Raw genomic sequence first — 22,107 nt, forward strand, 5'->3', positions numbered from 1 at the left:
AAATAAAAAAAAACAATTTTTTAGAGGAATTTATAGATAAATAATTACGTGTGGGATCTCATTTTTTGTCTATCAACAAGTTGCAAAGAGGTAACAGGTAAAGATCTGGACCATTCAATTAAAAAAAAAAAAAAATCTATGGCCGGAACACTCACTTTCTCATGATGGGAAAAAAGTTTCCTTTCCCAAATTAAACGCCACCGAAAAAGCAATGTTTCTCATTCACCGGTGTCTGATCTGAATAGTGACATTTTAGTAAAAATAATTTTCTAACTATTATTATACTTTAAATCAAAATTAAATTAAAATTGATTTAAAAGATTAGATTTGAATAGATTTAAAACTTCAACCAAACAAATATAGTTTATTTAAAATTAGGTTTAATTACAGTTTTGGTCCCTCTATTTTCATAATTTTATGAAATTGGTCGCACTATTTTAAAATTCGATAATTTTGGTCCCTCTATCACATATAATTTGTCTAAAATATTGTGATATGATATGTTTTAAATGAAGTTTTTAAAGAAATTTTGTTACAATTTCATCGATGTTGATATTTTTCTATCTTCACATCATATTCCATGACATTTAAAATTTCTCACATCACATTTTTATAGTTCAAAAATATGATGGAGGAACAAAACTTTTGAATTTTAAAATAGGAGGACCAGCAAAAAAGTGAAAATAGAGGGATCCTTGATATTATCCTACTCCACTCCATCTACCTCAACCAAACAGAGACCATTATCGTTTCTTTCCATACCTTCAATTTTTACATCAACCCAAAGAAAGGTACCATTTTTTTTCTTGCGTTATATCCGTTTTTCGCAAATCTGTTGCTATGTATGTTAAATTCACTTGAATTATTTATGTTTGGCAGCTTTAAACTTGTAATAGGTTTCTTCAGGAATGAATGTAAGGTGTTTGTAAATTTAACTGAACCAGATAATAGAAAAATCAGGTCCTACGTGTAGAATAACTCCTATATAGAATAACTCTTTTTTATCTCTGTAGCACCGACACCTCTGATCGAAACCGTGTCTGGTATCTGCACAACACTAACACATGTCATTACATTCGGTGTGTCTGTCTAGTATCATATTCGGTGTTAGTGTCAGTGTTGGTGCTTTATATTCTTACTGTGCTTTGTTTGCAAAATTATTGTTTATGTGAGCCATTGTGCAATTATCTTGTTTAATGTCTTATTATAGGTTAAAGATGACTAAACAATGAATTTGAGACCAATAGTTATTTTAAAGAATTATAGAGTCTCAAAGTTTAACATTAGGTTAGGAACTTTAACTGTAGTTATGTATTCAAACTACTCATGATTGAGTCAGGAAAATTGTTAGCACTGTAAGACTTAAAATTGATATATTTTTTTCTACCAAAAAAAATATTTGATATATTTTTAAGGGATTGTGTATTTTATCTTTTTTGTAGCAGGTGTCAAACATCTATGTACCATTTATCTTACTAGATTGACATTTATTTTGAAAATAAGCAAAGAATAAGCTGGAATCCTTATTATGTAGTATATTTTTGGTTCAGGTGACATTGGTTTCCGGCTATCAGCACACGAGTTCTTTTTCCTTTATGCCCTTCATAGACTCGGTATAGAAAATAAGATAAATGGAATCTACAAGCTCCCGAGTCAATGTTGTTCAAAGCTCTAGACAATCCTCAAAGCGACTTCTGTTTGACCGCCGCTATGGATGGGTGTAAGCTCTCTCACTTTCTCTCAAATATCTATTAATGTCGTTGCCACTATATTTCATTAATAGTTTTATAGGAATACATTTTGCGATTGTTTAACAGAATTGATGAATGGAAACATCCAGCAGAGGAAGCACTTGATGGTGGCCGAGGAATGTAAGATGTTTCCCTTTTCTTTTAAATCTCCGTATCTAGCTTCTTGATTAACAAAGTAATGTAACTTAGGAAAAAAAAAACATTTACCACATTTACTACATTTTTGGTTTTGAGCACCGAAAATTGTATCGATTAAAAGATAACAATGAGCAAAGCTCTTACAGGAAATGAAAACTACCAGAGCTAAAGCTCCTTCAAAGAGAATAATTCCCTTTGCCTGGCTGAAAGTACAGCTCAGATTCTTTTGCATGAAAATAATGCCTAGTACTCTGTCGTCTGTCCTTCAAATCATTTATTCACTTAATTGTAACAGAAGTCCCCAAAATGCGGCGTCCTCCCAGGCCATGTCATTGATGGCCAGATTCCTTCTTTTTTCTAGAATAAACCCTCCACGTCTTTAGCTTTCGGTCAGTATCCAGCATCTGATCCTTCTCTAAGTCCTCACCCTTATTTGGCTCATCAGCATTGGGCCCTAAGGTCTTATCAGCTTCTTAAAGAAATGTAAAAAGATAATATGAATTATACTTTGCTTTCTCTGGCGTTTCTGCTGCATAAGCTAAAGCTGCTAAACCGTAAAACCTCTTATGTACTTGCTAATTATTTCTCTCTCTTTACCTTTCAAGGTTTTGCATACTCCCACTTGCCAAAAATTTGGTGCAGATGGCCTCACAATCGGTATGATGACAATTTTATCATTGTTAGAAGTGTTACTTTGATTGTACCAAAAAAAAAAAAAAGTGTTACTTTGATTTTCGCTTAGTGGTTACTCTATTTATTTTTTTGTCGCAATCAATTTATTGCATACCGTGTTCTTGGCTGGCCTGTTTTGATCTGTACTTCTTATGCCTTGTATATTTTCATCTTTGCTTCATAGTAATAAGTTATTATAAGTAATCTTTGATATTCTTAATGGGTTTTCAGATTTTCTTCCCTTGGTTTTAAAGACAAGTCAAATATGAAATTATTTAGTTATAATAAGTTATGTGCATGTTCAATGTAGGATAGGGTTATGGCTGGGTTGATATTTACTTTTTGAGCGAACATAGTCATAGGAAGGGAAAACCCTGTTATCTATTGCTTTCTGTGGACTGTCATTTGTCAAAACTTGGATATTGTTAGGAATCTATCAAGTTGGAGGATCGAATGAGTCATGGAGTTCTGTTTGTATAACAAATTTTGAAAAGGAGAATATGACCTTCTGTTTGCTGTATCTATCACTCCGAGTTGAGTCCCTGAATATGCCAAATGTCTCATTTCACAAGCAATTCCTCTTTAAATTAGCTGTCAATATGCTTTTCGGCTATCGCTTGTTTTGCAACAAAAAAAAAATCTGCTTTAGGACTCCAAGATTTCTCCAAGTTACTTGGAAACTCAGTCACTTACTTTTTTGTACCTTAAGATGATTAATTAAACGGGCTCTAGAAATACAAAGGATAAAACTTCATTTAGGTACTGACTGTTGAAATTTTTTGGTGTTGTATCAGTATATGGTCAGATTAAATGCTATAGAAATCAGTAAAATTTAATTTGTTACTAGTGTTGATGACTTATGAACTAGGATTACAAGGTATATCGGTAATACTGACTTAATGGATAGATTGCATGCATATCTCTGCATCATTAAAATTTTAAATTATTGTGTGCTCTCTTTTTAGTAGCCGGCCCCACTTAGTGGGATAAGGCTTGGTTGTTGTTGTTGTTGGTGTATTGTGTGCTCTCTTTTTGTATTTAGTGTGACCACAGCATGTGAAATTGACTTATTGCGACCAAATTTTACATGTTAGAAATTAGAATGTGAGAATGCTGCCTCAGTCAACAAATTATTATATGATTTAGGAAGAACTGTTACTCCACTATTTAACTTATACGACGCACAATTGTTTTGCAGATAAATCTTGGAGTTTCCTCAGCCATAAAAGCTTCTGAAAACCCACAGATGTTTTCCTTGCAGATGCTGCAGAATGCTCTAGATGACAGTGTTCGCAATTTTGCGTCGTCTTTAAAATTTGGCAGGTGAAAGGTTTCATCCGCAACAAAAATACTCTGCCACATTGTTCCAACAGAAACTAATGATGAAAGGCGCAAAAGTTTCTCCTCGTTAAAAGTTTGTGTTTTGCTCGTATGCAACTATGCTTAAGTGCTTTAAATTATGATAGTAGTCTTGTTTTGCAATTTGAAAACAGCTTAGTTAAGCACTTATTGAATATTCATTTATCATCAAACGTTTATGTATAAGTTATTTTTATGGTAGGCGCAAAAGTTTTAATTATGCCACATTGTTCCAACAGAAACCAATGATGAAAGGCGCAAAAGTTTATCGTCATTAAGAGTTTGTGTTTTACTCGTATTCAACTATGCTTAAGTGCTTTAAATTATGATAGTAGTCTTGTTTTGCATTTCGAAAACAACTTAATTTTGCGTATTCATTTTTCATCAAAAGTTTATGTTTGTTATTTTTATGGTCAAAGCAAAACTGTAGTTACCTTGTTTTGTTATAAATTTTAGAATATTTTCTTAAGCTATTTTCGAAAGTTCAATGAAATAAATCTAAAATAGTTTATGAATATGTCATAAGTTATCTCTTTAAGCTCTTCCAAACACTAAGACGTGTGCTTAATTATAGTAGATAAACTTAAATAAGTTGCACATAAGTCAATTTTATAAAGGGAATGCTAACAGGTGTCTGTTCACATGGGAGAGCCTAAAACTTTCCCATCATGGGAAAGTTTATATTGACCTTTAGATCAAATCAAGAACACATTTTTATAATACTCTCTCCACACTAAATTTTTTTACACACTTCCACACCAGTGTTCTCTCTCCTCCGTTCTTCATTTTATTCTTTTCTATATTTCTCCCCATCACATAATTTTATAAACCTGCAACTCACCTACCACCACCTATTACTTTAACCTCATTCTCTTCAACTTACTATCTTCAACCTCCATAAAACTACAAGTACATTTCCATCTTCATCATTTGTTCTTAAAAAATCTTGAAAAATAAAAAGAAACAAAAAAATTAAAATTAAAGAACAATTCAAAAACAATCTCCATGTATTGCAATTGAAAAACCATGGTGTTTTTGGAACCCACAATTAAAAACAATATTCTAGCTTCAATCTAATTAAAGAACCTAATCCTCTGTTTAGGTTTGTTTTTGTAGCATAATAGTTTCTCCATTTATATGGGTTTCAGAGATTCCTTCTGATTGTAGCTTACCAGTATTCTATTATTTTGATTAATAGCACGTTTTTGTTGATAAAATGAAATTGGTTCGGCATACTAGATCTATTATTACCAAAATTAAGGTAATAGTTCCAGATCTCAAATTCTAAATCAGAGTTTTAGATATGGGAGAGAAATGATGAAAGGGAGAATATGTTGTTGGATAAACAATTTTGCCCAAATCCATGAGTTGTGATTTTTGTGTTCTTTTATGAATTGAAAATGAAGACCAAGATGGAGAGGAGAGATGAGGGAAAGGAATACGGTTGTGGTGGTGAGTGTAGGAGAGAGAATGATGGTGGATGATATAGTGTGGACATCGTTTGTTCAAAAAAATATAGCGTGGACATCCCATTATAAAATCTATGTTTCTATTTAATCTAATGGCAAAGATAAACTTTCCTATGGTAGGAAGATTTTAGACTTTCCCATGTAAAATGCTACCATGCTAACAAGGGACCTTAGGACAAGGGACCTTAGGACAATTGTTACTAAGCTTAAAATATAAACTTTGGCTTGGAAATTGTGCATTCAGCTTCTCACGCCAAAAGGATTTCAACACTTTTCAAAGTGATTTAGTTTGTTGTATTAGATGTATAAATGTAGGTGATTTGTGTATCTTATTCAGATATTAAAATGCATAAAAAAGTATTATCTTGGTGAATGGTTTCAACATTTAGAAATTGATAGGTACAAAATAGAGGATAAATTCAGCACACAAATCTCATGTTTGTATCAGCCATGGTAGTAGGTATCAGGCAAACTGTTACAAGGTAATGCAATGGTGGTGAGATTTGAAGCTTCAGAATCAAGTACAAATCTCGGTTTTTCCAAAAAGTTCGGCACATGATAAACGCCAAATATTAGAATTAACCTACATTTAGTTGTAAAACTTCACAATCACTTTAACTGTATGTTCACAAACGAGACTACAACAATACCCATACTGCCTTGGCATCATTTAACTGATATCCATCAGAATTCTGAGAATCTTGAAACATTCAATCCAAACTCTTCAAATTGAAGTTTGAAAGATAACCATGGCAGTCTAAATACCAACAGCATATAATCAAGTTATCATCTTACTAGTTTATAACATTTATGACTAAACTAAGCCTTGCTTCGATGGCTCGAATTTCGTGGAATTGAAATCAGTACCAGAGTATTAAGACGGACAGAGGGAGAGTATAGCCACATTGCATCTTACATACACAATATTCAGTCTCCTAGAGGCAAAATCAATCGAAAAATAACACAAAGATTCATAGTATGGTATTACCACAAACAAATCCAAATATAAGACGTTACACCAAAGAGCCAACACACTATCAAAAAGTAATTTAGAATGACATAATAATTCCAAGATTGTCATTTCTAGAGTACCAACAAAAAAAAAAAGGACCAAAACTGAAATGGAATTCGATTTGATAAAGCTTCAAAAGCAACACTTTAAAAGCTAACAAATACTACTCAGTACTTAACGGGAGCAAGAATTTCAAGTTGGGGTGCAAGCTTCTCGTCTACGATCTTCTCTGCTTTAGCCCTCAATTTGTTGATTTGCTTCTTTTTCTCATAAGCAGCAAAAGCCCTTTCCTTCCTCTTTGTCTCCAGCTCCTGTTAACAAGTGAAAAATTAAAAACTCTAGAACCGCAGTTATTTATCAAATACAAGAAGAAAACTTCAATCATAACCAAAATAACGCACCTTGATGGTGCCGGCGTAGTTCCATCCAACCTCTGCGGATAATTGTCCAAGGGAGCAGTATTTGTGCCCCTTTTGAAGCCTCAACACCCTAAATTCAACGACTCATTCATTCAGTATTCAAATTCACTAAAAATTCTAATTCAACGGCGAAATCAAAACCAATACTTACTTAAGAGCATCAGGAACAACCATCCTCTTAATTTTGTCATATGGAGGTGGAATACCCTCATACACCTTCATCCTGGCAAGTGCCGCCTCCCCACGCTTGGTCTTGTGTGGAATCATTCTACAAAAACACAACTTTTCAAAAACCCAACAAAACAATAACACATTACTCGACAACAACACTTCTCAAAACACAACACTCAGAAACTACATCATAACATGTTGAAACCATCCAAATTTAAAAACGAACAACACTCAACACTGCCAACAACATTACTTCTCATAAACCCTCCAAAAAAAAATACACCACTCACAAACAAGATCACTTCTCAAAAGCCCTCCAACAAAGAACACTATAATCAATAACACTTCTCAAAAAACTCCAAAAAACAACACAACATTTCTGAAACATCACTCACCAAATACAATAATCAACAACACTTCTCAAAAACTCTCTAAAAAACAACACAACATTTCTGAAAAATCACTCACCAAGTACCGTATAAACTAAACTACCACATTTATTCATAACATTTTAACAAATCAATCAAACAAAGACATTCAACCTAAAAACAACTCATCCTTAAACAAATCCACATGAAAAAATCACCAAACCAATTACAAACATTAAACAATAAACATAAACATAAATAACATACAACATACAAAAACCACAAGATCTAGTAATATCCAAAATGCAATTTAACCGAGAAATATCAAAAATGCAATTTTTGAACAAAAACAACAACCTAGTAAAATCCGAAAATACGATTTAACAACAAAAAATCAGAGATTGAATGATTTAGCGACTAACCCACGAACAGTACGCCAAAAGATCTTACTGGGAGCCCTAAAATGAATAGGACCATGAGAAGGTTTGGTGTTCATCCTCTTCCTAAGAAATCTCATATACTTCATCTTCTGCCTAACAAGACCACCAGAAGCACAAATCTCTTCACATCTAACAAGAACAACCTTCTGACCATTCAGAAGCTCCTTTGCAACGATGGAGGCAAGTCTACCTAGCATGTGGTGCCTTGCATCGATCACCACCCTCTTTGCGCAGATACCTGAACCAGACACCATTTTTGCTCGATCTTCTTCTTCTTCTTCTTTGTGGCTCGGTTAGGGTTTTGTGGTGAATGTGAGAGAAGTATATATATGTCGTTTTTTTCGTGGGTTGGGCTTTTCGGGTTTATGCTATGTAACCCACGTTTGGTGTAAGCCCGACATGTGCTTTAGTATTAGAAAATTGCTGTTCCCACTTGTAAAATTGCTATAAGAAAAACATATGGAAATTGCGTATTTGCTCCCAACTACAATTAAATATTGTTTGGTGATGGCAACGATAGTTAACTACAGTTTCGAACCACATTGCAACGGTAGCTAACTACCGTAGCTATCAGTATTCCAGTCGGTGCATGCTGTAATTCAAAACCATGCTAATTTTCGGCAAGTTATGATCCGTAATGCGAAACGACAATTTTAGAGGAAGAAAAACCAATACACCAACTATATCAAGTCATAAGTTACAACATTGCATAATTTTTCATAATTCATTAACATTAAATCAATTCGACATTACGTTAACAATACACGAATAATTGAAATTCAGCAAAAGTGAAAAGTTTATAAAATGACATCAAATCTCCATTGACAATTTGGTCAATTGCAGTTTGAACGAACACAGAGACATAACACGTTATTTTCAACCATCGACCTATATTAATTCTACGTCGTTATCGTCACAAATAACATGAGGAGAATAAACTGTTTTCCACATGTCTTCATCTTTATCCGTCCTAAGATATACACATGGTACATGTACAAATACATGAGATGTAGTATGATTTTCATCAAGATAGACAAAGTATTTGTTAAGTTGTGTCTTTAACTCATCCATTGTGTCGGTTGGAGTTAAAAAATATAAGCGTCTTCTTGAAAGTGGAGTATCGAACATGAGCTTCAATTTGTGCATCTTTAGACATGTTTAACTTCACATAAGTGTATAAAATAGCAAATATCGGAATAAAACAAAATGAAAGGTAAAGTAGATCGCCGAAACATAGACATATATATATATATATATATATATAAAAGAAAAATATTTATATAATTTATAAAAGGTTAGTTATATATTTGCCACAAAAATGACATTACATTATCTACCACAAAAATAAGTCGATGTAATATCGACAAAAAAAAAAAGGATGAACACTTACAAAAAAGTGTCATATTCCATCTAATGAAATTGAATCATATTCATCTTCCACGATAACTTCAAATTCTTCATTTGCTTTTTCAGGAGTGTCACACAAAGCCGGATTGGCTCGGTTTGACTCTTTTTTTTTGCGGTGACAATTTGTCTCCTTTTTCAATTTTCATGAGGTCTCATAACCAAGTTTGTTGATCCAAAAATTCAAATTCCCATGTCGATGCCTCTTCGCTCTTGTGTAGCTTCCAATTCGTAGATAATAGACGTAATGGACAAACATCTTTAAAAAAAAACTAGAACAAAATGATTAGGGATTAAGCCAAGGCACATGATGTGAGTTTTTGGGTTAAGCGGTGGCCTACCTCTAATTGGGAAAAATGTCTCCGAAATTCCAATATTGGGATTTGTCAACTCCACCATAACCCTATTGTAATAAGTTGACATGAGCCCTTCAACTCCGTTGGTGGTTTTGCAGCTAAGATTCAAGACATGGTATGTCCATGCCCTCAATATTTTATCCTCAAAAGTTTCCAAAATGGCACTTCTAACATAGTTAACAAACTTTGGATTTTTTTTACAAACATCTTTGAATCGCATTACCGCACTTGCATATGAATATTTTGTAGGAGATTCAACCATATCATCCCATGCTCTCATTACGATCTTAACTATATCATCTGTCTTCACTTCTTTGACTACCCTTTCTTTCCCATCCACTTTTACGTCCTTCGGTTTCACTCTACAGTTCGTGATGCATTTTGCTCTAACATTTCTACCAATATATAAATAACAAAGTATTGCACTGGTTTTGGGGTGAACAGTTGCTACGACATTCATCAAAGTCGTATCCTTGTCAGTCACAACCACCTTTGACATATCTTTCTTTGAGTTAAGAAGTTAAAGCAACATCTATAAAACCCAAGTAAACTTGCCCTCTTTCTCAACCGTAAGAAATGCAAAAGCAATCGAATATGTCATATCGGTTAAGGTGACCCTAACTATCTCAAACAATGACATCATGTACATGTTGGTTGTAACGCCCTAGTCGTTATTTTATTATTTTTAGAATTACTTAGAGTCTTTTGTGTGTTTTTAATTAATATATGTGATTTATGTGGTGTGTAGTATTTATTTATATAATTTATTTAATAAAAATAGAATAATATGAGTAATGGAATTATTTAGGAGGTTGGGGAATAATTAGAAATTAATAGTAATAAGGGAGGTTTTAATGAAAAAGGGGAAGTTATAGTTTTGGTGAGTTAAGGAAAGAAAGTCAGAAAACAGTTAAACGTGAAAACAAGTCTGAGAGGAGAAAAGCTAAGGCAAGGGGAGAAGACCAAGAGAGAAGAACTTAGGAACGGATTTGCTGAGCTATTTGTCCTTGCAATTCTAAGGTAAGGGTGGGATTATCTTTCAATAGTCATAATATATAATTTCTGAAAATTAATCAATTGAACTATTCTTAAGGTAAAATTGGGAATTAAGGGTTAATGATGATTTTGAAAGAAAAGGTATAAGAATCAGGTTTATAATGTTGTACTTTGATGTTTAGTATGATTTCTTAATCTATGTTGTTGATGTTGATCGTAATTGAAATGAAAATAGAATATGATGGATGAATTGAGAAGTTTTGTATGAATGCTTGAATGGGCTGAATTGTTGTTGTTGATGTTTAGTTTTCTGTTCCTTTGATGTCTGGTTGTGTATAGGACTTGTAAATATTTCAGGAAAACGTTTTGGGTGATCAGGGGATTAAAATTGGGTTTTTGGAGTGAGGAGAAGTCTGAAAATCGTAACTTTTACCCTGCCCAGATGATTGGTCGCTTAAGCGAAGCAGCCGTCGCTTAAGCGAACATTCATGTAACTGCCCAGAATGTGATTTTACCCGTTCGCTTAAGCGAACTGGTAAGCGAAAATTAAGTTTGATTCTGCCAAGAATTCGCTTAAGCGAGCCGTGAGCGATCCGTAAGCGAACTGAACCCAGACCTACTGTAAGCTGGTCGCTTAAGCGAACTGAGCGTTAGTCAGCCTTATCTGAATCTTGCTTCGTGCACTAGGGGACCCTTTTGAGTACTTCTAGGTGTTTCTCTTAGCTTGTATAACCCTTGTATAGACATAAAATCCTACTTAAATCACGATGTTAATTAGTTGGTTAATTTTTATGAATTTGAAGATGTTGTAGTACTTGAATCAAGTGAATGAATATGTTGCATTAAAAGGGTGGTGAGTCATATAAGTACATATGCATTTGTCATTGAGTTGTATGTAGATATACACAAGTGGAGTCAGTTGCATAAGCATAAAAACGATGAGGACTTCGGTCCTGGAACGCCTTGTCGTTCAAAACGATGGAACACTATGTTGTTCAAAACGATGTTAACGATGAGGACTCATGTCCTGATAAAAGAATGCTTTAACCATTCTATAACGATGAGGGCTTCGACTCTGATATGGTACCACATGCATAGTTGCATTTGTTGAGGAGTCTTAGTGGAGTTGTCATGTCCTGCATGAGTCTTAACGGTGAAGTCGGGTTGTTGCATGAGTTGTTGTTTACTGTTTTTATTACCATTGGATGTTGAAGTTGCTAATGATGCTATACTTATAATTGATAAATGATCCTGATGATAGGGTGTTAGATTCATTTATGTTATTATATATTATTATTATTGTTTGAGAATCTCACCCCTTCTGCTTGAAAATGTTGCCCTTCCTATGAGTAACTTGCAAGTGATCCTGAGTAGTAGGTGGTGGCTCACAGTGTCTAGGGCTCTGATACGTGGGATGGGATTTTATTGCTTGAATTCTTTCCTATGTATCAATTTTTGAAATATTGCAGATGTAGCCCTTTGGTGATTGAATTTTATGTTGAAACGGCTTTTATGCCAAGAATAATTATTGTAGACTTATTGATGTTGCAAATATTCCGCTGCGAGTTTAATGACAATTTTGTGAATGACGTTTGATTAAATAGATTTTTATATACACTCTATTTAGGAAATTTTAATGAAGAAATGTGGCATGCCCGTAGTGAATACTCTGATTATTGATGTATTATTATTTTAATTGATTTTGGGAAACGGGGTGTTACATTGGTTTTATAGGTCGAGTCCAAAATCAAAACTGTCGGAAAATATTAAACAACTTAATAGATTCAGGATGAGCCCAAAATATGTCATCAATAGTTGTACTCTCACTTTGTGCTATGGTGAAATAAACAAATTTGTACTCCAACAACTTTGAGACTATATACTTCATCCTTGTCTTGTCATTTCTGCTTGACTTTTTTTATATTTTGACGACCATTGTATAATTGCTTTATATTTGTTAGGTACTCTTGCCTTTTTCACTTCAAATTCGTCAAAATATTTTTTTGTTGCACCAAACTCTTGGTAAAGTCACGCACAATCTTCTTGTCATCCTCCCTTAATCTTCCTGCAAGAATGTGCCCTTCTAACATTGCCGTCGTCTCATGGTTGTGAACTCCATTAAGAATAGCCAACTTTCAAGCCTTTGATTCCATACTAATATATCCACCCAACTTGAAGATACACCCACATTTCCTTGGTCATGTTGCTTCATGCTCTAATCTTTTCTTGGGTATTTTGTGATCGCCACTCCTTTCACAAATCAACTCCAACATTGGATTCTTTATGCCAGATCTTTCTCTAACAACTGTAAATTCGGCCTTATTTTCTTGTCGATGTATCAAACTAAGCAATTTATCTCTATCTTTCCATGTATCTTGTCTTGAAAAGAAATTAGTCATGTCAACTTTGTTGATACCAAGTTGGGATGGACCGGAATTAACATGCAAAGCTTCAGCATTGACAAAAGATTCAACATAAACGAAAGCTTCACTACTATTGTTTTTTACATCAACTGAAGCTTCAACCTTAGGCGGTTTGATCTCACTGAAATAATTGACAAAACTAGGTTTCGTCACTACCGGGTCATCATCCACAATCTCAACCATAAATATAAATAAACAACACATCATTGTAAAAACACTTAATTAATATTTAACTTAAAACAAAAAAAAATTGAAAAAAAGTAAAAATAGGCAGTAGCGGTTGGAAATTTTGAAAACTTAAGGCCACAACACTATTGCAGTTAACTACAATGCTACTAATGGTAGTTAACTACAACTGGAGTTATAATGCCAACGATAATTAACTACCGTTGCAGGTGCATTTCAGAAATTACAAAATTATTACAGAAAATTAACCAAATATGAATGTGTTAAAAGATTCATTCCTTGTTTTTTGACGTCAAATGTGTGTAGAAACCTTCTAGCAATACTTTGTGATCACCACTCCTTTCACAAATTAACTCCAACATTGGATTCTTTATACTGGATCTTTCTGTAACAACTGTAAATCCGGCCCTATTTTCTTGTCGATGTATCAAACTAAGCAGTTTATTTCTATTTTTCCATGTATCTTGGCTCGAAAAGAAATGAGTCGTGTCAACTTTGTTGGCACCAAGTTGGGACACACCGGAACTAACATGCGAAGCTTCAACATTGACGAAAAATTCAACATAAACGAAAGCTTCATTAATATTGTTTTTGACATCAACCGGAGCTTCAACCTTAGGCAGTTTGATCTCGTCGAAATAATTGACAATACTATGTTTTATCTCAACCGGATCATCATCCGCAATCTCAACCATAACTATAAATAAACAACACATCATTGCAAAAACATTTAAATACTATTTAACTTAAAAGAAAAAAAATAGAAAAAAATAGGCAGTAGCTGTTGAAAATTTTGAAAATTCAAGGCCACAATTGTAGTTAATTAGAATTCTACTAATGGTAGTTAACTACAACTGAAGTTCCAATGCCAACGGTAGTTAACTACCGTTGCGTATGTATTTCAGAAATTACAAAATTATGGCATAAAATTGACCAAATATGAATGATTTAAAAGATTCATTACCTGTTTTTTGACGTCAAATATGTGTAAAAACCTTCTATCAATCATTCTCCAATGATTTGAGATAGATTGGGGGAAAAATTACACTTTGATGTTATAAGTGTGTAGTAACTTTGGGGAATTAGTTGGTAAGAATATTGAGTCCATTAAGACAACTAGAGACTTAAGCCCATTTATGCGGTGACTATATAAACACAACCCTTGTGAGGAAATTAGGTCATCACATTCATTCACTCATTTTACAAACATTTTGAGAGAGGTAGATATAGAAAGTGAATCAAGAGAAGCTAGAGGGAGAGAGCTTGGGATTGAAGGCTAGGAGCTAAAGTGAAGCTAGGGTTTGGATTCTTGAATTACTATAGGTAAGGGGATAGTGCTCTTTCATAATTAAGTCATAATCACTTATTAACAATTATGAGTTTAATTGCTTTTGTGATAATTGTTACTTTTTATGATTTTGAATGATGAAATTTGTGCTCCTAATTCATGTGAATTTATGGGTATGATAAACTTCATGAAATTGATATGTTATGTGCTTAAAACTCATAGTTGTTATTGTTGTTGATAAGTTACTTTGATGAGTTTTGCTTAAAGTGATGAAAATGAGGTTGTTGTTGTTGATTGTTGGTGAATTCATATTTCATGCTATGAATGTTGTTGATAATGATAATTCAAAGATTGGGTAATGATAATTGAAGTGATTGTTGTTGTTGTGTGAATTTCGGAGAATCAAAGTGTTGTGTTGTTGAAACTTGATTGTTTACTTTGAGGGTTACGAAACAAGCTCGTTTGATGTGTTGAAGCCTTGGATGATGACTTAAATGGTTTTGAGAAATGGGGGAATCAAAATAAGCACTTTTGGGAAGAAAAAAAAACGAGGCGAGAACACACCAAGCGACGTCGTTCGTAGTGCTGGCGCCTGCACTGGGGCACTAGGCGCCTAATCACAGAGAGCCAGCGCTGGGCGCTGCAGTCCGAGTGCTGGGCACTACAATCATGGACAACAACCAATTTTGTTTCACATCGGGTGCTTGGGGGGCAACACGTATGGTTCCTAGGCGATCTTTGGAGGGTATTCTTTTGTTGTTTTCACCAATATACTTGCTGGAACACCAAATGCTTATACTTACTTTAGATTTCATAAATGAGAGGAAACTTGTTTTTTGAGACGAACTTGTTTTGCGAAAATTGAAAAATGATTTTTCTTAAGAACAATGATGATGTTTTGACTTGTTTATTGTAATGATGGACTCAAAGGAAATATGTAGGCTTGTTATAAGACTATAATAACATGGGACTTGATTTTTGACAAAATCGATATTTTATGACAAAATGAGACAAACTTATGTTAATTTTGAAATTAATCGGAATTTTCTTATGAAACGTATATGTATATGCTACTGCATTCATCTGTGAGTTGTGAATATACTCGGTTGAGGCGTTTAAACTTGTTTACTTGATTTCAGAGAAATAATCGAAAAATGTTAGTTTTTACGAAAATAGACGAACTATGTCAAATTAATGTTTTATGGTCAGATAACTTGTAGTAGACTTTGAATTCATGTTAGTATGATTGAATGTGAATGAATTGATGAGGGATTGGGTGTTTAATATGATGAAGGTCACGTTGTGGCTAGATGTCCGTCTTTATGTGAAATGTGAATTTGAAACTTTATCGTTTCCTTGAGGTATTAAATGTTGTTGATGATTATGATGTTGATTCTTTTAGTGATTATAAAGAGATGATTTAATGATGACTTGTTGATTGTATGGAAGTAAGTATTTGATAATGCAATTGTTGGTGAATAACATAAATGCGAGGTGATAATTATGCTAATGTCTATGGTGGTGAATTGTGCATTGTCTAGTTCTTACTTGAAGTCCATGCATTCATAGTCATATGAGGTGATTTGAAGTATGTAAGTGTGGGGTGTTTATTATGTCGGTGGATTCAGTAACGGTATAATTATCTCTGGAATCCTCTTGTACCACATGCATCTAGAGGAGACTAGAACATTGCATGCCTTTTATAATTGGAGAGTCGAGTCGTACTTGATTTCGTGAATTGGTTTATATGTGCATTGATGGACTTTGTTGATGGCTGTGAATATTTGAACCAGGCCCCAATTGTATACCTTATTGATTTGCCTTTGTATACTTATGGACTTATGAGCACGTTGAATTTACTAATCATGTGAAATAGAATTATGTTAATTATTTCATTTGATTATGTTTAATTGTGAATTGTGAACTAACCCCCAGCTGTTGTTTGGTTGACCGCCTACCTTATTCGTATGGATGAGTAGACGGTGTGCATGACTAGTTTGCTTTGCTTTGGTGAGTTGCTTGAGGATAGCTTGGATGCTACCCCGTTTACTACATTTCGGTGGCTTAGACTTAGGGCTCTGATTAGGGGTCGGTCTTGGATATTCATCCTTACTAGACCATCCACCCGTGCTGCCGCCCGAGTCATATTAATTGAAAACAAAACATGCAAATATGTTGAGAATAAAAAGTGCTTGCGGTACAAAATAAAAAGTTTATGATAAAATTACAATAAAAGAAGACATTAGGTTGGTAGATTGCGGAAAATCTCCTTGTAAACTACATTCGAAGTGCTATCCATGCTTTTGCCATTCTCATCAGTCATTAAAATATTCAAACCACTCCTGGAGGTCACTCTGGATATTGCGACATAAAGCTGACCATGAGAGAATACGGGTTGAGGACGATATTAATTGAAAACAAAACATGCAAATATATTGAGAATAAAAAGTGCTTGCGGTACAAAATAAAAAGTTTATGATAAAATTACTATAAAAGAAGACATTAGGTTGGTAGATTGCGGAAAATCTTCTTGTAAACTACATTCGAAGTGCTATCCATGCTTTTGCCATTCTCATCAGTCATTAAAATATTCAAACCACTCCTGGAGGTCACTCTGGATATTGCGACATAAAGCTGACCATGAGAGAATACGAGTTGAGGACGATACACAACCACTTGTTTAAGTGATTGTCCTTGACTCTTGTTGATTGTCATTGAAAAACATATAGATAGAGGAAACTGTCTGCGTTGGAACTTAAACGGTATCCTTGTATCCGACGGTGTTAGTGATAGCCACTTCAATCTGATTTTTGTTCATTAAAAGAGATGTATAAATGCATTCAACAATGACTACAACAGGATCACCTGAACAGTGTATAAGAAGATATTCAGGAATTGACACTCGAATATCCTCATCATTTTCCTCACCAATGCTTCCATCACCAATTCACTAAAAGCACCCACTCACTAAAATCCTTTCTTTCTTCAAAGTCGTTTTCTGAACATCCGTGCAAGAGCCTCATATTATTGGTTAGAGTTAACACTTACAGTGATTCTAGAGTGGTGAAGAATTAATGCTAGCATGAAGGAAATTGGAAGCGTATAAGCTGCTCTAAGTGATTTTGAAAATGGAAGCATATAAACAGAGAAGGGTGTTTTGTAAAATGCACTAATAAAGAAAACTTTCATGAGTTATAGATTAACAACCCCTATCTATTTCATTATTTTTTATTGGATCACATTAGTGACATAAGAATAATCACCGCGTTTTACACATATTAGCCTAACTTATATAAAGAAAAATTTATATAGAACTGGATTGTAACTACTAAAATGACTAAAAAAGAATATAAGTTAATAAGGTTTCCCTAAAAAAACCAAGTCATGTAAGCTTGAAATATCCTTTTTAAAGATACTAAAACAGAAGAAATGTTCTATTCAATACAAATAGCATATGTGACATAAATTCCAATTTGTTGCTATATTGTAAAGTTACTACTAATCCCATAGGTGGCATATGCATGAACACCGCGATTGATGATTATATCTGTAAATAACGAAGATGAGTTGGCATTATCAATACCAAGTATCTATACACCTGCATTAAGATACAACAGTGAAATGCAAAACAACGCAGCTAAGTATCTATACACTCTGATTAGGGGTCGGTCTTGGATATTCATCCTTATTATTACTGTTGGAGATTTTTGAGACCACATATTGCTGATGATACATGTAGTGTGTTGACATGACTATTTGGAGACTTATTTTATTATGGATGACTGCTGAGGTGATTTAGTTAAATGTCGATGTAATGATGTTTTTATTCCGTTGCGATGTTTGGAGAAAATTATTTATACATGCTTGGTGAATTATTGAAGAAGTAACATCTAAATTCTTTATATGGTTATATCATTACTGTAATTTATCACTTTTAGAGTTTAGGGTGTTACAACAAGTAGAACAATCCATCATACTTTTAGTGTGTTTTCTTCCTCTTTCTCTATTGTTCCAGATGAACAAGAAGGTGGATCTAGAAGAGGGTGCAGAAAATTCAATTGTTCCACCAATAAATTATTATGAGTCAGATATCATGAAAGCAACTATCACAACTTTCAAAAACCAAATGGATGTAAGTAATCACTCTAAGTATGCATCTCGTTGTTAATTACTTTATCATAGTGTATACAATTAGAATACTTTTTTAAACTATTATTTAATTTATCTCTGTGGCAGATATATATTACCGAATTAAAAGAGCTGGTAGAGCCAAAGGATTGGAAGAATTTTGGGGCAATTATTATTTTTGATGATGGTGAAAATAAGGTAAATACAATAGCTAGCTCTTAATTTTCAGTTAATTTTTTTTTTTGCCTCAAAATTATACTGTTTGGTATGACTTATATAGGTGGAGAAGATAAAATGAAGAAAAGCAACAAACAAGGTGATTGGACCTATCTTGGTTTCTTACGAACTTCCTCGTTGTTATCTCGACATTGACGTTCAAAGGGTAGTATTAGTTATGTGTCATTTCTTACTCAATTACAATTTGTCATATTCATGATTAATATTATATTAACATATAATAAAGAAATTCCAGATTTGCTTTATATTTAATATAATTTTGAGGTAAATTTTAAATTTGAATTGATTTTATTTATAATGTACAGTTGATTGCAACATGGCCTCGTTCAAACTCAAAGATCTAATGTGTTTGACATAATAAAGAATTGGACGATCGAGTTGAGAAAACCAGCTGATAAGCAGAGATATGACATTGTAAGATATGATGGAATTTTATTTATTTAATTTTCAGTATGAATTGTGACAAATTTACATATATGCAAGCTACATTGGTTGTAAAATATCATATATATCTTCAATAAAATTGACATTAATTCCTTGACAACTAACAAAGTTTGTATGTAAGTTTATGCAGTACTTTGTACACTTGCCCTCAAACATTATTTTCCGTTCGAAGAATGAAGTGGTTAGTTTCCTACTTTATGGAGAACATCCACTAAAGCTAGATACAAGCAAAAAGAGAAAGGAATGCAAAGTACATTATCTTTAAGAATATTCAAGCAATGAATTAATTTTATTTTATTTCTCAGTGATACTAGAGGAAGCCATACTTAATTACAATGTTGTTTTGTGACTCCTTTGTTGTAGGAGCTAGATTCGTCATCGAATGCGCCAAATAAAAGGATGAAAAATTGTCATAAAATCTCTCAAGTGGTGAAAATGGAGAACCAAATGATAGAATTGTCTCCATAAGAAATTGGGAAGAAAAACACGAATGATGAATCAACAGTAGTGGTTACATATGAAGAAATTGGTAACATGAATGAAGATAAAAACCATACAATAATAACTTGTCCAGAAGAAATATTGATTTATTTTGTTTGCTTAAGCAACAAAATGAACAACTATTCCAAATTGTTAAATATAGCTCAAAAAAGCATCCTCACTTGCAGAATAGTAGTTGCCAATTGGGTGTTGATATCAGTAACATAATCCAAATTAACCACTTGGTCAATTGCATATGGATTAGTACTCATAATTTGGGATGCCAAAGTTAACAATGAGCCATCTCAATTATTGTTAGATGCTTCAAATACTGCATTAATATTTGGTTGGCTCTTTGAACACACAACAAAACCATATGGAAGGATTGGTAAATCTTTAGAGTCTTCACCTATTAAAGCCACATTCATAGTTTTTCTGTCAATTGGAGCATATATAACATATGATTCCATATGAGATGTGAAACTTTCCTGTAGAATCACCATTTGCCGATTAATATGCTCATATAATTAATAAATGGTTGGAATTATGTGGAGTAGAAGACTATTTTGATGGCCCTCAAGACCTAGATGTTGAGATTTAAAAGTAGGTAAAAAAAATTAAAATATTGTTTTCAGCTATGATTTCGGGTGTGGGTCTTCTTTAATTTTTTTTTACCCACATTTGCTTCCAATAAAAAGTATAATATTTGAAATAAATCTAAAATTTCTTCATAAATGATATAAATCTAAAATTTTGTCAATAAAATAAATCTCAACATCTAGGTCTTGAGGGCTATCAAAATAGTCTTCAACTCCACATAATTCAAACCCTGTATTAATTATATGAGCATATTAATTGGCAAATGATGATTCTACAAGAAAGTTTCACATCTCATGTGGGATCATATGTTATATATGCTTCAATTGATAGAAAAACTATGAATGTGGCTTTAAGGGGTGAAGACTCTAAAGATTTACCAATCCTTCCATATGGTTTTGTTGTCTGTTCAAAGAGCCAACTAAATATGAATGCAACATTTGAAGCATCTAACAGTATTGGAGATGGCTCATTGTTAACTTTGGCATCCCAAATTTCGAGTACTAGTCCATATGCAATTGACTAAGTGCTTAATTTTGATTATGTTACTGATATGAACACCCAATTGGCAACTACTATTCTGCAAGTGAAGGATGCTCTCATGAGCTATATTTAACAGTTTGGAGCAAAAGAAAATAGAACTAAAAATTAAGAGCTAGCTATAGTACTTACCTTATTTTCACCGTCATAAAAAATAATCATTTTCCAAAAAATCTTCAAATCTTTTGGATCTTCCGGCCCTTTTAATTCGTTAATATATGTCTGCCACAAAGATAACTTAAATAATAGTTAAAAAAATATATTCTAATTGTATACGTGATAAAGTAATTAACAACGAGTTGAATACTTAGAGTGATTACTTACATCCATTTGTTTTTTGAAAATTGTGATTGTTGGTTTCATGATATCCGACTCATAATAATTTATTGGTGGAACTTGTTGAACAATTGAATTTTCTGCACCCTCTTCTGGATCCACCTTCTTGTTCATAGGAATGATATGCTTCATATTAAAACAAAGAGGGACAACAGAAGCAGTGGAATGATCCATCTTCTTGTTGATAGTGTTATTTGCAACCAACATATTGTGCCCATAAACAACCGCCACTAATTCATTTCATGGATCCATGAAATATACACACAAAATAATAAAACACAATGGTGTTACAAAGAGAGATAATTAGAATTGAACATGTACATAAGCAACAAATCATAAGTATTTATATCTCAAAAATAATAGTTAACGTTGCTCACCAAGCCCTTCCTTAATATATTTGTCTTACAATAAATTGGAAATTATTTAAAAATTTAAATTTCAACGAATCCAACTAGTTTGTGACTATCCACTGATTCATTGATGTTATGGTATATTGATAAAGTTATGATTTTTGTAAAAATGGAATAATATATTTTGAATCAAATTAAATAAAATTTTCTTAACTATGGTATGTTGATAAAGTTATGATTTTGTTAATTTAAAAATGGAATAATATATTTTGAATCAAATTAATTAAAATTTTCTTAATTAGAAGTTTAGTTATTATTTTCGCACATATATTATATTTTCCAAATAAAATTAATATTTTTTTATTTAATTATACAATTAATGAAATAAATAATGTCTTTAATAAACAATATGCCTATTCTTGTTTGTAAAAAAAATATGCCTATTATGGTTACAATTTAAAAAAATTCTATTAAGATATTTATTTTTGATGTTTTCAACGAATTTTTTTTACCATTTAAATAATTTTATTTTATTCTATCAAC

At 33.0% G+C, this 22,107-nt stretch overlaps 2 protein-coding genes across 3 annotated transcripts; one reads left to right on the forward strand and one right to left on the reverse strand.

Moving 5' to 3' along the window:
- The first annotated feature begins 636 nt into the window (after positions 1-636).
- Positions 637-4,215, forward strand: LOC25498413 (uncharacterized). 2 transcript variants are annotated; one of them, XM_013593322.3, is made up of 5 exons: positions 637-791; positions 1,551-1,720; positions 1,818-1,871; positions 2,495-2,546; positions 3,760-4,215. In XM_013593322.3, exons 2-5 carry the CDS (start codon positions 1,632-1,634, stop codon positions 3,886-3,888), a joined length of 324 nt encoding a protein of 107 aa, XP_013448776.1. In that variant the 5' UTR covers positions 637-791; positions 1,551-1,631; the 3' UTR covers positions 3,889-4,215. The 2 variants fall into 2 exon arrangements, with proteins under 2 accessions (XP_013448776.1, XP_024625729.1); XM_024769961.2 differs by lacking the exon at positions 637-791 and having other exon boundaries at positions 1,579-1,720; positions 1,792-1,871.
- Positions 4,216-6,336: 2,121 nt separating this feature from the next.
- On the reverse strand, positions 6,337-8,109 carry LOC25498414 (60S ribosomal protein L13a-4). Its single transcript, XM_013593324.3, has 4 exons — positions 7,782-8,109; positions 6,972-7,088; positions 6,803-6,890; positions 6,337-6,712 (listed from the first exon to the last, which is right to left on the reverse strand). Exons 1-4 carry the CDS (start codon positions 8,051-8,053, stop codon positions 6,569-6,571), a joined length of 621 nt encoding a protein of 206 aa, XP_013448778.1. The 5' UTR covers positions 8,054-8,109; the 3' UTR covers positions 6,337-6,568.
- Positions 8,110-22,107: the final 13,998 nt, after the last annotated feature.

Source organism: Medicago truncatula, chromosome 7 (genome assembly GCF_003473485.1).
Source record: "Medicago truncatula cultivar Jemalong A17 chromosome 7, MtrunA17r5.0-ANR, whole genome shotgun sequence".
In the NCBI taxonomy this organism is placed as follows: domain Eukaryota; kingdom Viridiplantae; phylum Streptophyta; class Magnoliopsida; order Fabales; family Fabaceae; genus Medicago; species Medicago truncatula.

Coding starts and splice junctions, on each gene's coding strand:
- LOC25498413 (XM_013593322.3), top strand. CDS start 1,632: ATGGAATCTACAAGCTCCCGAGTCAATGTTGTTCAAAGCTCTAGACAA. Junction 1,721..1,817: donor GACCGCCGCTATGGATGGGT/GTAAGCTCTCTC, acceptor ATTGTTTAACAG/AATTGATGAATGGAAACATC. Junction 2,547..3,759: donor TGCAGATGGCCTCACAATCG/GTATGATGACAA, acceptor ATTGTTTTGCAG/ATAAATCTTGGAGTTTCCTC.
- LOC25498414 (XM_013593324.3), bottom strand. CDS start 8,053: ATGGTGTCTGGTTCAGGTATCTGCGCAAAGAGGGTGGTGATCGATGCA. Junction 7,089..7,781: donor TTTTGGCGTACTGTTCGTGG/GTTAGTCGCTAA, acceptor GTGTTTTTGTAG/AATGATTCCACACAAGACCA. Junction 6,891..6,971: donor GTTGTTCCTGATGCTCTTAA/GTAAGTATTGGT, acceptor CGTTGAATTTAG/GGTGTTGAGGCTTCAAAAGG.